The sequence below is a fragment of the Python bivittatus genome, unplaced genomic scaffold (assembly GCF_059951505.1).
Source record: "Python bivittatus isolate LINGU-HERP-01145 unplaced genomic scaffold, Pbiv_v1 ctg000340_np1212, whole genome shotgun sequence".
Taxonomy (NCBI): Eukaryota; Metazoa; Chordata; class Lepidosauria; order Squamata; family Pythonidae; genus Python; species Python bivittatus.
This window is the reverse complement of record NW_028277056.1, coordinates 8150915-8167629: the sequence shown is the minus strand read 5'-3', so window position 1 is coordinate 8167629 and position 16715 is coordinate 8150915. Positions and strand designations below refer to the sequence as shown.

Here is a 16715-nt window from a genome sequence, read left to right as displayed (position 1 = left end):
TTGACTTCATTTTAATATGATTCGAGCTGAATTAATTAAATAAAATATTCCCCCCCCCCCTTTAATTCTTTTCTTTTTCTGGTGCCCTCAAAGTTACGGTAAGGTGGCAAATTTTGGAGGAATTCTGAGGGACACACATCAAACCGTGGAGCTCCTTGTCATGGAACAGGGTTGGACAATTAATGTCCTCCTTCCCAAAACGTGCAACTTCTGGGGCTTTGGAGAGATACATCTACCTCATCTACTTTTCTTACTGTCCAGCTGATCAAGCTATCTAGACTGGAATATTTCAGAGAAGGAAATAGAAAGCATTTATTGTCTCTTGAAAAAAGTTTTGCTCAGTTGCTGGTTATTTAGGAGCCTGTTATCAAAAGTTAGCATGATTTCTGTTCCGTCAACTATGCTGTAGATGGAAATTGTATGGTACACAAAATATATTGTAGTAGAGTTGACAGAAAGCAGGATGGAGTTGGAGGGCTGTTTCCTTCTTCTGGACTTCTAAAATGGATCTTCTAAAATTGAAACAACTATGCAACTATTCCAACCATGCAAAGCAAATTGGCTTACTCTGCACTATTTATTTTATATACCTATTTACAAAAATTTGCATCTCACATCTCAGGGGGTTTGAGTTTGTGAAAAACTCACCAAGCTTAAAACTGTTTGTGAACAGTTAGATCATTAACTGGCTAAGCATATCTTGCTTTGGTTTGTGTGTGTGTTGAAAAACAAATTTTTCAACACTGAGCAATTGCTGGAGTAACACTTTTTAAAACTCTTTTATTCTTATTATTTATTATTCTATTATTTTCTCCACAAATCATTTTCTTTGGCAACTTCCCTTTCTTTTTCCTATTACTTATTTATTGAAGCTAATCTTAGTTAGTTAGTTAGTTAGTAGTTAGTTAGTTAGTTAGTTAGTTTTGGAAGGCCACCCAACTCCCAAATGACTCTGGGTATCTTATTGAGGTGGGCATTTCTGTGGAGACATCTCCACCAGTGGCATCTGAAGTAGTCAGGGGTTAAAAGGCACAAGATGATAAGCCCAGCACCACAATCAAAGCCCCACCTCTTTCATACATGTGTTGATGTGACATGCAAGTAAAAAAGGGGCAGGGCTTAATTATAATGTTGTTTCCACCATCTTGCCTCTTTTGATCTCCTCCAGCCTGTGGACACCCCTTTCCACCCTTTAAAAAGACAAATACAAGGCTGGCTTCCAACTTCATTAATTTCTACATCATATAATATTTTTAGCTGGGACTAAACTGAGCAAATGAGATTTTCTTTACATCCGTGTTGTGAATGTATGAATTGGTGAATGGAGAACCAAAGCTTGCCCTAGGTATATTGATTTCAGTAAGTAATTTGCTTATAGAGTAATATTCTAGAGAGTAGTAGAATGGTTTTTGATATAACTTTATGACAGAAAGGTCTGCTTTTGAAAAGTGTGGGCAAGAAGCATTGTCTACATCGGGGGTAGCAGTTAGCCCCTCTTGGTTGATCTCCAAAAGCTAAGTAGAGTCAGATCTGGTTAGCTCTTGGATAGGGAACCACCAGAAAATTCCTTTATGTATGCTTTCAGTGCTGACAATTGGATATGCCAAATATTAGAAATTTCCTATCATACCTTCCTCAAAGACTGGCACTGAAATTATGGGAATATACTGCCACATATAAAATAACAGTACAATTGAGGGACAAAAGTTTTGACTGCTTCAGTAGAGTTTGGCAATCATTTAATGACCATCACATTCAGAATTTTTTCCCCCCATCCTTGAATTTTGACTTTATTTAGGTTTTTTTTAAATTATGCATTATACTATGCTGGTTATTTATTACTCACTCTTGATTACTTGGTTGTATTTCTTATTTCTTATTTATTTAACTTTAGAAAAATACAAAATATAAGTAAAACACCACGACACACGAGGAAAAAAAAACTAAACTAACTTTTAAAAAATGATAAAAACCAGAAAAAGAGAAGGAGAAAAAAAAAATCCAAAATAAATAAGTAATATTTTAAACTTATAATTAGTCACTGGTTTACTCATCATAAATTTAATATATTGCATATAATACTATAGTATAATCAAATACAAAATATGATTGTAAATTATCATAAAATCTCTGCTAAAGTAATAGACATTGCTTCATCCTTTGATTAGTGGATAATATTGCCTTTTCCAGGATGGATAAGTTATACATTTCCAAAAGCCCTTCCTTAACATCTGGAATAACATCTGGAATTGGAATGAGTTTTCTAATTTCTCCATATTATTCTTTTAGCCACCCCCCATGTACAGTATAACCATAATTTCTGATAAACAGTCAGATTCCAAAGCTTTTGTGTTAATTCAACATTACATTAACATCTTTAACATTTAAAGTTCTTCCTATAAAGCTATTTGTATACATTCAAATACCATTCCCCCCAAATCCCAAATGATTGCAGGACCATATGAAATTTAAGCTGACCAGCAGATTAAGTTTCTGTTGTCCCCAGGTCATTATGAAAGTTAAATAAAGGATATTTAATTCAAAAAAAGGAAAGGGAGGGGGGGAACAGGGTTGTAAATAGATTGGGAAGTTAAGAAAAATATTTGGAAGAAGGCAGTAGCAAACTACTTATACATTGCCACCACAGAAGAAAAAATTACATGGCATGACCATGAAATCACCAGGAATCAAGATCAACTCAAGGGGGACTTTACTATTATTTAAATAGAGGTTCAATGCCTTTTTTGTGCTGGTGACTTGCCAATTTTGGTGCTACTCAGTGGAGTCTTTAACATCCTGCTTAGTAGGAAGTATACTGAATACTAAAGGAGGAAACCTTTTCATTCATTTTATTTTATTGATCTTGATGGAAGCCACCTCTGCAAATGTCAGTCATGAAGCCTTCAGGGACATTTCATTTGTTTCTCAGGTAGTCCTCAGTTTAAGAATGAGTTCCATTCCCAAGGTCTATCCTTAAGTCGAATTTGTATGTAAGCCGAAACAATATTATTGTATAATATTGTATAAGCGGTAATGTGTAATGAACTCAAACCATTGTGTATTTAACTCGAATCATTGTGTATTTAACTCAAATTTTGCTATAGTAGGCCCCGTTCTTAACTGTGGGTCGGCCTTAAACCGGGCTTTCTTAACAATCAATATACATTGACGATGCAATGGCTTGACATGGGTCTATACCCCCTGCCAATTCCTCCCCTTGAAAATATTCCAAGAATCCAAGAATATTGGCTGTACTGCTGACAATCTACTTTGTCATGTTGAAATTACAGTGTATAGTGTCACTCTAACGGTCCTCCTTTTTCTCCAGAGTCAACGACTGCATTTTGCGGGTGAACGAGGTCGATGTATCCGAAGTTTCACACAGCAAAGCTGTTGAGGCGCTCAAGGAAGCTGGCTCCATAGTGCGACTGTATGTCCGTCGGAGGAGGCCGATTCTGGAGACCGTTGTGGAAATCAAACTGTTCAAAGGACCAAAAGGTAATTTCAAAAAAAGGGAAATGCGGTACTCAGAATAAATATAAAAAGTTGCCTTAGGAACAGGTCAGTTTCTAGTGGGTGTTTTATTTATTTATTTGTTAAGTTCTTGGTGTTCTCTGAGGTTGGTTATTTTCCTACAGATGCTTCATTATGAGGCAAATTATTATTATTATTTTTATTATTATTAGGCCAGTTATGAGGCACTGTTGGGAGAGTATCATTAAAATTACAGGTTTTCAATAGTTCATGAAGTGACTATAGATAACAAAGTACACTGTATCATTTTAAAAACCTGGAAATCACTATTAAACTTTAAGCAGGATACAGGTAAGAGAAACAACAGACAGAACCATATGAATCATAAAATAAAATTGTAAATGGCTAAATTCCGTCCACACTACTAGATGTCTGTTGTCATTGAAGAAGTCCTATAAAGCTGAAATAGTAAAACTTTATGTAGAGGGAATCTCACATTTTGGATATGGTTCAAATCCATATATTAAACTGAAATCTAAAAATGGCTTCCAAATTAAATGAACTTTTAGACCTTCAGCTCATTCTTTGCTTCATAACATGAATAGAATTTTCTATTGCCTCTGAAACAGAGAATTCTGGTTTACTTCCAGTTTAAAGACCTCAGTTGTAAGAGATATATAGATTACAGTAAATCCTATCAGATTGACTTCCTACTTTCCTGGGCAGATTTCAGCTTCAGCAAAATAATCTGTTTTTTTTTTTTTTTTTTAGAGATACATTCAAGCATCAATTTGTTGGTCAGTTTTTGTTGCTTGGAACAATTTGCTTTATACAAGAGAGAGAAGTTATTTTAAAGAGAAAGAGCATTTTTTTAAAAAGCTGGAGTTTTGATTTCCTGACATTTCACAAAAGTTTGGGATGTTTAGGATTTATTTGGAAACCATGCATTATCGCTCAAATGTTGCTGTTAACCAGAATGGCATTTAAATTCCCATTACTGCAAAGAGGTTGAACGGGAAGTAAATTGGTGTCAAACCACGTACAGCAAGCATGATCAAAGAAGCAAGAATCACTGATTTCAGTAAGGAGTTTAATGCAAGGATTAGGGGTAAGGGACAGGAAATTGGAAAATGCAATAAGAGCCCTCTTTTATTAGCAAGTACATTAAAGCAGATTCTGCTTGAACGTTTTGAAAATCTTCTTTCCAAGCTTTCTGCAGTCTGGACTGATCTGCCAATTATTAGATAGGCTACTACTGTTTATATTTAGAGATCTTCCATTTCTTTCTCAGCTTCCTTACAACTGGGAATTGTTCATAAGCTTTCCTAAAATGTGAGATTCTGCAATCCAATTCCTGGCAGGATTTTAGGGGAATTAAAGACAGATGTTGAGTCAGTAGAAACCTACAGAAATATGCAGAACTTGGACATCTCTCAGGACTCAGGGCTCTGCTATTATAAGCCATCCTTGAGTGATGCATTGTGGGAAATTCAAAATAGTGGTCATGTCTATTCCTATTGCCAAAGAAGCCCACCCACAAAAATAAGGAGGCACATGAAAAGCCTCCTCAACCAATCTTGATTATTAGGATTCTTTCTGTCTGGATCTAAGTTGCACTGGTTCCTGGTAGTAACTCTAAATACTTGTGGTAGCTTTTGAAGTTTTTCTCCTCTTGATTTCTGCATTGCTCAGAGAGACCTTTATCCCCATAAGTTCTTTTTCCTCCAAGGTCCATTGATAAAGGAAGAAAATCTTGGAGTGGCTAGTCTTGATGGCAGCTACAGCAATGCAATTGAAGCTCTGCACATAATAAACAGGCAGAGCTTCAATCCCACCATTGCAGTCACACCATTAAATTTTCTTACCACGTTCTGTGGACATCCTCGAGCTGCTCAGCTGATGTTTTGAACAAACTGCTAATGTGTTTGTTCCTTAAAATACCCTTCAAGGGCTTCTTAGGTTTGGAAAATTTAGCTACATTCACACAACCCATGTAACTGGGTCAATGGAAGCCCCAGCATACTGCGTGAACCCAAATAAGGAAGAAGGACATTTTATAAGCACAGTTAATTGGGGGGTACCTTTCCTTAAACTGGTATGTCAGGTCCAAAAAAATTTTTTTAATTTGAGGTTATCTCTGCTCTAGGAAGTGATAACCTCAAATTAAATTTTTCTTTTAATTTTAGGAAGCTAGAGCAATGCCAGTTCTGATCCCCCGTACCCCACATGCACACTTTCTTTTCCTTTGCATGGACAAGAGATTGCTTAGCGGGGTGAGAAAAGAAAATTCTTCCCTCTCTTAAAACTTCCCTAAACACACACCTTAACACATATACAAGCAACATGCCAGATACCACAGAGATAGCTGGACCACTGTCCTAGCTCCACTGTTCTCAATATAATTGGGGCGTTGTTTAGAATATTCAGTTAACACCAGATCACCAGGAAAGCTAATCTCTCATGGTGTGCACAAGACTAGATCAAGCATGTCATAAGAACATATCTTTGTGCAAATGGTTCAAAGACATACCCATGCTTAATATTGTACAATGAAGATGGACCTCCAGTGAATTGACTGGAGTTTAGATGGCCACTAGATGGCAGCAAAGAGAAAGAGAAAAATCTAACTCTTTGTTGCCCTGTGTTGATCAGTCTGATATTTGCAAGCCAGATCTGGTAGCCCCAGACTACAGCTGTCAAGTCCACAAAGTCCAAACCCCAATTTAGAAGAATTCTCGTGAAACCAGGCCTGGTTCAGATAAATGCTCCTTTATTAGTTGGTACATGCAGCTTGAAGCAAAGCATTGCTAAAACTAAAGCCTGTGTAAAGTTCCCTCTACTTATTTCGCCCCCCCCTTACTATATTGGCGCCAAAATCCTTTCTCACAGAATGGTGGCCTTGTGCATCCCTCCCATTGATAACACAGTTCTTCCCAGCCTTCAGACTACCACCGGTTTTGTCTGCATTTAGGTCTTGCTGTAAATTCCCATATCAGTTTGAGCACCTCTCCATCTCATAGCAATAACTCAAACACAGCTATAAACTACCATTCCCCCCCCCCCAGATACAAATGGCAGAATCAAATCAAGCAAACACCCATTGACTGCTATAACTTTTTTAAAATGACATTTGATTGATGCAGGTTCTGACAACAGCAACAGATAAAGCTGCTTGCTTGAGCAATAACAGGGATATTACTTGAGACAAACAAGGAGATCTGGGTAGTATCTGGGTGGACTATCCGTAAATTAAAATAGGCTGGACTCAACTCTAAATGGGCCTTATTTTTTCCAAGCAGAGGCCTTTGGAGTTTGAGCCATCTTATTGGCAAGTGAGAAGAAGATCCATCAGGTATAAATTTCTTATTTTGTAATCATTCACTGAACATGCCTTTTAAAAAGTCTGCTTAATACAGCTTATGCAATCATAGATTTCAAATATGAGTTTATAGATCTGCTTTTCCTCATCCATCTAGGATAAATGATGTCCCCAATTCTTGACTGAGTGTGCAGTGTGGCCTTAATAGAAAAAGAGACAGCTGCCATCAGTCAAGTGACCTAGAATAAATTGCAATTCCCTACACTTTGCTTTTGTTTCATTTCCTCCTGGACCTACACATTAATAGAGAGTACAGACTTCTTTTTTTAAAATTTTGATTACAAAAAGAAGAAAAAAACACATAAAGTAGTTGAACAAAAAAGTGAAAAAACACAACAAAGAGAAAAAAAGTGTTAATATATCATTATAACAATAAACAATTTAAACTCTATATATACTATTCAAGTACATATACTTTATAACTTTTAATTGTATTTATGCTTTTAGTGTGTTGTAAGCCGCCCAGAGTCCCCCATTGTGGGGAGATGGGCAGGGACAAGTTAAATAAATAATAATAATAATAAATAATATGTATTTCGAATAGATTTATATGACTATCATTTTTTTTAACCTACCGTATTTTCTATAAATTAGTCCCATATTTCATTATACTTGTCCGTACAAAGTCTGCATCTATAGGCAATCCGCTATAGGGTACAGACTTGAATTAATATTATAACATTACCCTTTCTGAGTCAGGTCAATAGCTTACCAAACCCAGTGCTCTTTGGTCTTATGGCTAGCCCAATAGTGCAAGACTCGTTTTTTTTTTCTTTTTCCTTTGCTATCTCATGTCAGCTTAAAACTTCATGCTTTGTCAGCAATGTCCAGTATATTTTTCCTTTGTGGCCTAAAGCACATTCCAGAAGAAGGGCTCTATTGGATTAAACCCAAGATCTATTCCAGTCTTCCCAAATATTCCCAAAGGGTTATTTGTTGGGTTAAGATTTCCCAACAACTTGCAGAATTCTTCATGGCCATTGCTACCTGGGAATTCTACCTGGGAATTCTGGGACTTGTAATTCCAACACATCTGGAGGATACTAGAATTGTGAGAATAGGTAGCATACAAATCTTGTTAAATAAAAAATTATTATCAAAATTGGGGAGAGTTCAACCAACTTTCCATGGATGTCACACTCTTCTTCAGTATTTATAAATAGTAATGCAAAGTTCTTAAGAGAAATATCATTCAAGGTTATGCAATGGTCGCCAGAAGACTGCAGTTATACAAACAGTTTTGTGTTATCAACCAAATGTTTGCTTCTGTTACAGCAGTTATAAATGCATTCGAATTTTATCCTCTCTCTCTAAGGTTACATCATAACTCCCTTCTTTCTATAATCTCCCCTTTCTAATCATGAAACCCATAAATCACAAATACATTTTTTTTCATAAAGGGTTTCTAGCTGCTATGTAGTTAATGCCTTTTCTCTAATTAAACAGGTCAGTTTTGCCATCTTTGCATGCTGACTGGGGGATTCTGGGTGTTGAAGTCCATTCAGCTTAAAGTTGCTAAGGTTGGCAAACCCTGCTATAGATGGTGCTCCTGACCAAAAAAAGAGCAAAACTGTATCAGAAGATCAAACAGGTTGATATGGGAAGAGGCCATTCTTCAAGTATTCAGATCTCAAGCTATTTAGAAGTTTGGCTTGGACATTTTATTGGCAAGAAATGTGGATTCAGAGATTAGGATAACTAGATATTCTAAAATTTGCCTCCATTTACTGAAGTTTTCTCTCATTAGGGATAAGTGGTTCCAGAACCTCTTGGAACGTCCATGGGGCTGTACAGTGTTGCTTTGATCCCATAGTCATTCTTGGAATCACTGGGAGGAAGATCTTCTCATGCAAAGAATAGCACCAAGCTTTTTTAAAGTTAAACAGTGATCAAAGAAACCTGTCAAGCAAATCCTGGTGTAATTTTTTTCCCCCCTCTATAGTGCATGTCAGCCAAATTTCATTTGGATGCTGTTGCTTCCATTAGAGATCCAGTACTACGAAATCCCTCCATCTGTTCCCAGTAGGATCCATGGTGGAATTTGGATTAACTATAATTTGTTATGGTGCCAAAATGGGAATGTATAACAGTAGAATTTTTTTCCCAATTGTGTAGGACTTTGTTATTTTATATAAGTGCCTACACAAAGTGGAAATGGAACTGTCATCTTTCCTCCCAAATTTCCAGTTGAATGAGAAAGATTCATATTCTTGATCCTTCCAACAGGATTTTTAATGCACAAATATGCACACTGAATATACAAGAGTATGGGTTTGTACCATAGAAAATGCAGTTTCCTCCACCTTCTTTCTTTTTACAATGATCATCTGACCATATAATATTCCATAGTCACCTGACCACTGCAGGTAAGAAAATAAGGTTTTCTCTGAAAAGAAGGAAGATGGAGGTGGGATCATGTTCATTTAAGAAGAGAAAAGAGGCTGATTGGCCACTGTCAAGGTAGTGTGATCTTCCATCTCTTCAAAAATTCCATTTATCTCCATTTTGATCAGGGGGTAAATTCAAAGTACAGTAGAACAATTGCTTGGCATAACACTACTTCATCTTATTAGACCAGAACTCAAGTTATTTGCTATAACATCACTCTAAGCCCAAACATTATTTTAGCTTAATGTGTGGTACAATAAGTATATGACCTAACATATTGTGTGAACCCAACCTTTATTTCATTTAGCAAACCATGCTTAAGCAAACATTGTCTGAGCATGTTGTGTGAAGTCAGCTGCATGTCAAAATCCAGCATTTTTCCAAAGATATATTTCTGGGGGCAAAAAGGGCAATGGAATAAGTATTTAATTTGTTTGTCTATTAAACTGCCCATCTACCAGAAGGAACTCTGGGCAGTAAACCATGAATAAAAAGCACAATATAATTAGAACAAAAACCGTTTAAAACAAAGAAGGTGTGGGCTTGTGAGAAACAGAGCAAATGACAGAAAGAGAAGAGTTTCTTTTGTTAATTTTTTCCCTTTCAGTATCTCAGAAGTACCACAAAAATGCCTTCTTAGGTTTCTTCCCCCCCCTTTCATTATTCATCCATTAAAGAGATTTCAGACCCCAGAATTGCTGTTAGACTGGAACACAAGCATTGTGAAAATGATTGAAGAGTAAAGTATAGTTGATTGCTCTCATCAAGAATCCCTTTTGTGTATCTCTGTTTTAGTTCAGACATGAGCTTAGTAGTTATTGGACATGCTTAGAATCTTTGAAGTACATCATCTAACTTCCCTGAGAAAGCGTGTCTTCCTGGGGTCGTAAACACACAGTATTGATCTTGAAATCATTCTGTGAGGCAAAACGTGCTATTCTTTCTACTGAAACACAAGTCTAGTACAGGTTAAAATACGCAGAACACCTAGCCCAAACTTCCAAGTTAAGCTAACAGGCACAGTATTCCAGCAATTCAGTCACTAGCATCTGTCTACCTTAAGAGTTGCAAAGTAGTTGTTCAATCAGCTTTTCTTAAACATATAGAAAAATGCAAGTAAGAAAAAGGGAGTTGTCCATGGGAGACAGCTGAAGTCATGGGCATCTGGGGGTCGGCACGATGGCAACTGACAAACCATGCATTGCAAGGTTGTGATGCAAGCCATGTGGCTTGCATGATACCTTGAAACCTTTTGATATATGCTCTCACCTGCCCTCTTGTTATAAAATAAATCACTGTGTTTAAGGACAAAGAATTTCCTCTCTCTCCATATCTTGTACTTCCCCTTCTTCAAGTTTATGTAGAATTGAGGCTTTCCTATCCTATGTAATTTTTTATAAATCTAGCTTTTATTTCAAATAGAATGAATGTCTATTAGCATTCATTGGGAACTGAGCTAACTCTATAGTCTGCATCCAAGACAACTGTGTGATGAGTATTTTTCTTTTTCAATGGGACTGTGCTGCTAGTTAGTTATTTGATATTCTTCTATCACTCTGACTATGCTCAGAAGCGCATCCCCCAACAAGGACTCCTGAATTCAGACCTCTAACAGAAATATCAGCTGCAGTTTAAAATAAAGCTGTGATGGAATGGAATTATGAAGGCCAAACTCAGGGAGGGAAACATGCTCTTTTGTCTCCTGAGGGGCGAGGAAGAGATAAGAAGATGAGGCTGGCACCTCCCTGAAGAATTCACTCTGTTTTGACTGGCTGACTTTGGGAACTGAGGTTTCAGTCTGGGGAGATTCTTGCTAGAGGTTGTAGCTAATAAACATTGCTGAACTGAATCTACATGGTCTCCTGGAGTTCCTTGGGCTAGGCCTGACAAAAGTCAAACATAGACCTTATTAACCCAACATTAGATACATTAGCATTTCAGGATTGATTGGTTGGTTATGTGCAATCAGGTTGACCACGTAGATAGATTTTCTCCAAAATGATCTATCCCTAACCCGTTCTTTTAAGTCTCCCAACAGTGTACTCATTACCACTGTAACTGAGTCCATCCACCTTGCTGCTGGTTGTCCTCTTCTTCTCTTCATTTCAGGATACCTACAGTGCAGTTTCCTAACACTTTGCAGCAAGGTCTGGTCTTCATATTCCACCAGCCTCTAGAAAACTAAGCAGGTTCACCCAATGGTGTTTTCTGGTGGGGTGAGGTGGAGTGGAAGTAGCTTCAGGGGTTGCCCCGGTGGTTCATACAGTACCTGTTTAGCGTACAATTGTGTCATAGGAAAACCAGCCTGGAATATGGGTTTGGATTTGGCCTAAGGAAGTCTAGATATGTCCCTTGCCCAGAAGAATGGTCTAGCAAGTGGGAAGATCTTCAGTATCTCAATATAAGGCAGTTTCCTACTTCCTTGTAGCCTTGCCCTTTTAGAACAGAACTTCCTGCACTAGATAAGAACTGTGTCTGAATTCAAGACCCTTACGCCCAATTTTCTGTTGCGATGAATCTTACTTCTGAAATCTTTCTCCAGTATGCCAGGTGGACCTCTCTTGAATGCTAACCTAGCTTGTCCTTAGTTCATTTTCAGTAAAGCTTATTCTCCACTCCATTTCCATTTAGGTCTGGGATTCAGCATCGCTGGAGGTGTAGGAAATCAGCACATCCCTGGAGACAACAGCATCTATGTCACAAAAATTATTGATGGAGGAGCAGCCCAGAAGGATGGAAGGTTGCAAGTAGGAGACAGGCTTCTTATGGTGAGAATTTGCAGTCAACCCTTGGTTTTTTGTGGATCATGTGATGAAATATAACACATAATACATACAGGTTCTTCTAGTTCACTGTGACTCTTTGTACCTACTCATTTCCCATTCTTTATTATCTGTTGGATGGCATTTTGTGGTAAATAAACTGTATGAGAGGATCAGCCACAGAAAATGGCTTCCATGTGCCTCTGCATGTATTTATGGGGTGTGTTTATGGGAAAGAAGGTGCCCTGAAAGAAGCCATTCATTTCAGTGGGATGTGCCCCATCGCTCCTATCTGTTTTTTCCAGGCTATCAGTCACACTCAGGTGGTTGGAGAGAGCTGCAGAGGAAGACCTGTTTCTTGGTTGAGCCTAAAAGCTGACCAAAAATAACTTAGTTGAGCCCTGAAACTAAGCAATGTTCCCCATAATTCCCAGCTTTTGTGATCATTGGGGAACACGAAGGCTGTAGTACAGTACAACTGGAAGGCCCCAGATTGGGGAAAGCAGCCTTAAGCTACTTGTTTACCATCCTGAACCCTGATGCAAAGGAAGCCAACTTTGGCAAAATCCCAGCCAAGTGTTCTGTACAAACAGCAGATATCACAGGCCCCAAATCATGGATTCCATGGTTTCTTTTCCCCTCCTGCTCATGTTAGGTAAGCAAGCACCAATCATGTTTCCTGACTTGGTGAAGGACACACAGGAGAATCTTGTAAGCAAAGTGTTATCATAACTGTTATCTGGTTTGTGAGCCTCTCTGTGGGAACAAGCTCTTAGGGCAGTGTTTCTTAACCTGGACAACTTTAAGATGTGTGGACTTCAACTCCCAGAATTCCCCAGGCAGGCTGGCTGGGGAATTCTGGGAGTTGAAGTCTACACATCTTAAAGTTGCCCAAGTTGAGAAATACTGTCTTAGGGTGTTAGATTTCAAAGTTACTGTAGGTGTTACATCTTCATGCCTAGCCAAAGCTCTGATCTCATCCCAGAAGTTAACTGGGACTCTTTTGTTCCTTCACAAGCACATTTCAGACCCCATTCTCTGGCTGGAAATCCCCAGGCCTCTTGGCCACACTGCCATTTGCACCAGGAAAAAAATCTTAATAAACCACCAAAGCCTTCTAAAAGCTTCATCCGACTCAGCCCTGTTCAGTTCAAAAAGAATAAGGAGAGGGGGGAAAGATTCTGCAGCCTCCCTTGTTCTAGCACTGGCAACTCCATGTTCTTCTCTGCCCTGGTCTTCTATTGTGCACTATTGCTAGCACTCCCAATCCAGACTGTACACTTTTCTTTGGGTTTCCCTAAGAGTCAGGATTAAATTTTAGATTGAGAAATCTAAAGCCTTGTCCCACAAATGATCCCTCACCATACCAAGATCACCAGAATCAAGGCTCTTCCATCTTGTGGCCATCAAGATCAAAGGTGGTCATCTCACACAGCACTTCCTCTGTCCTCTATTTTGGTCAGTTCTATATTTTTCCACCAGCCTCCACAAGGACAAAAAAATGGGGCTGTGCAGCCCCATCAGGGCTGACTTAATCACAGTCTTCTTGTGACCTCAGAAAGAACCTGATCAGCAAGAATAGAATTCCTGGTCAGCTCACAATTCTGTGACAGATGTCTCTGTATGAATTGATGCTTCATTACATAGCCTTGTCTTCCTCTGCTTAACTACGATTGTAATTTTGGGAAATGACCACATAAGCAAAACATTGTCTTCATGCCCCAGGGAAATTTCTATTCTTCAGGGCAGTCCAGCCACTCAACCTCCAGCCCTGCATAGTTTCTATCTGAAAGAGATCCCTGGAATTGCAGTTCAGACCAGCATCTTCAGATGCTCCTTGTCCACAGAATATTTCAACTGCCGTCAATCCTTGGGAGCTGTCCCTTTAACCATTTTTTAAAAATCACTTTAAAATAATTTTATGAACCTTTTTTTAAAAGAAAAAAGTGTGTGTATGAGTGTGTGTGAGAGAGAGAAAGAGAAAATGAACAAGTGAAAGGAAAAAAGAAAGAAAAATACACATAACTGATGCAAAGATGTAATAACAGTAGGTGGACAAAGGAGCCACTTTGGAGTAGCAGTTAAAGCATCAGGCTAGAAATCAGGAGACCATGAGTTTTAGTATTGCCTTAGGCGTGAAGCCAGCTGGATGACTTTGGGCCAGTCACTCTTTCTCAGCCCTAGGAAGGAGGCAATGGCAAGCCACTTCCAGAAAAAAACAAAACCAAACTTACCAAGAAAACTGCAGGGACTAGTCCAGGCATTTGTCAAGAGTCAAAAACTGACTCAAAGACACACACACACACGGATAAAAAGTTACAGAAGTTATACAGTTAGTGTTCAGTATATCATTGATGAAATATTCACCATAAAAAATGAGGTACATTATTTTTAATAATAAGAAAAAGGATTTTAGAGATCTAAGAGAATTTTAGAAATCAGATTTGAAACAAAACTACTTTTTTTAACTAGGCATAATTCCAAGATATATCAAACAAAAAAATATACAGTAATAGTTTACAAAGGTACATGTTCATGGCCATGAGGATAAACTTAGCATAACACTGGGAAAGAGAGATGTTACCAATGATATCAGGCTGGGAATTCTCCAAATTTTTGCAGAATATACAGTAATGGCAAAGTTAATAGCATATATTCATAACAGAAGTTTGACCAAATTTAAGCAAAAATAGCTTCCATATATATTACATATTATACATCAAGACAAATTGAAGCATTTAAAGCATGGTTTTTAAGAGAGGAAAGAATTGATCAAAGAACTGAAATCAGAAATAGACAAAAGTGTTTATAAATATCGTCTGTCGGTTGGAGTATAACAAAGAGAAATTTGAAATGAAATATTTACCTGTAATGTTTTAGTAGATTTCTTCTTTCTCCTTTTTTAAATGCTATCTTTAAACAATACTGAATAAGATTCTTCTAAGGCCACTATCCCAGAACCTCCACAAATTCGTGCCAGTTCTGTTTATTGCTTGATAGATATTGCTCCTCTGAAAGGAATATTCTTCTGTAGCCTCATTTATAAGCCTCTTTAAAGTGTCTTGATCTGGTTTTAATCCCATTTTGTGTGTGTCTACATAAGACCTATTGAATCAAAAACTTTTGTTTCCCTTTCCCCATCTGTGATCCTGAGTCAGCGCACCAGATGCAACTCGGTCAGTTTGAGGGCTACTACACAGACCATAAATGAAACAATAGGCTGGCTTTATTAAGGCAGTTTTTAGGCTTTTTGCAAAAGAAAAAGAAATAGCTGCTTCTATTTTCAAGCTCTGCAAATCCAAAGAGCTTTCGAAAGTCCATGAGCATTAACTGCGGAAGATCAATTACAGCTTGCCAATTCACAGATGTTCCCTAGAAAGACGCTCATGCATTACACTTCAGCACCCACCCGAAGAAAAAGAAATTATTTTCAAGAGGTTTTGACAATGAAGATGAAACTTTGCTATGGCAAGGGGGGGCGGGGAGGACCAGCACTTGTCTTCCTCTTAGTCACAATCTAATCAAGTTGCGATGAGTGACACATGGCAAGATGTGAAGGACAATTTTCCACTTGAGCAGGAAACTGAAATATAATTTGCACATTTCCTCTGATTTCTTTGCTTGCCTTCTGCTCTTCCTTCCAGCTTGCTTGTTCTAGAGTGCAAAGAAAAATTCTAGGGAGGAAGCCTAATTGCATGAAGCCTTTTCTCTTCTAAAGTGACTCTAGAAAAGATACAAAAAGGCTTCGCTTGGTCAACCAGGGATGCAAATAGTAAAATAAACATGAGGGGTTACTTATTTATTGCATTCTTTTTCTCCTTCTCTTTGTGTAGCTGAGAGCAGCCAAGTTGGGTTCCTTTAGCTGGATTAGCAAAGAAATGGAGTTATAATAACTAATTTATTATACTAATTTATAATGACTAATTTATTTGTTGTTTTTATTTTAACATAAAAAGTTGCTTGAGAGGCACTTTAGGGAAATTCAGACCTTTTTATATGCTGGAGATTTTCATAAATGTTCAAAGTTTCTTGGTTTGTGTGTGTATATATTTTACAAAACCATATTATCTAGGTCAAGATCCTGAATGTGTATCTTACTTTAGGGAAAAAAGGGGGGGGGCAATGAATAGTGCTGTGCCAGCTTTAGGCATCTCCAATATACAAGTTTGTAGATCACAATTTTTTTTTGTATTTTTTCTTAAACATTAAGGAAGATATATAAAGAAACGTAAAAAGAGAACAAGAAGAAGGAATAAAAAGTAAAATACAAGTGAATAAATTAAGGATTTAAAAATGACATGGAGGTTATAATTTTCTGGTATAACATTACTTAGTTATAAATGACAGAATGTATTATATCGCTCTAACAGACTAAAACTCATTATTAAACTGGAACTATGAATGAATATTGAGAGCTGTGTCAACATATTTCATAAAGTTCACAGTTCAGTTCATCAGGTGCAGAGAGGATGTGCTGGGAGGAGAAAAATTCACTCTCTATAGATATATCTGCTGCTTTCCATATCCCAGAGTGCTCAGCACTGTACTCTGAGCATGTTAAAATGGCAAACCCCAGGGCTCTGGAATGTTTTGATTGATTGATTGATTGATTGATTGATTGATTGATTGATTATGTACCATCAAGTCGGTGTCGACTCTTAGCAACCATACAGATAGATTTTTTTCCAGGAGGATCTGTCCCCAAACTGGTC

At 37.7% G+C, this 16715-nt stretch overlaps 1 protein-coding gene across 1 annotated transcript in view; it reads left to right on the top strand.

Moving 5' to 3' along the window:
- The window catches only part of DLG2 (discs large MAGUK scaffold protein 2), a 958242-nt gene that overhangs the window by 722856 nt on the left and 218671 nt on the right, over positions 1-16715 (top strand). The window contains exons 11-12 of the mRNA XM_088140514.1: positions 3329-3498; positions 11873-12009. Coding sequence (XP_087996640.1) covers positions 3329-3498; positions 11873-12009 — 307 coding nt within the window. The remainder of the gene's footprint in view (positions 1-3328; positions 3499-11872; positions 12010-16715) is intronic.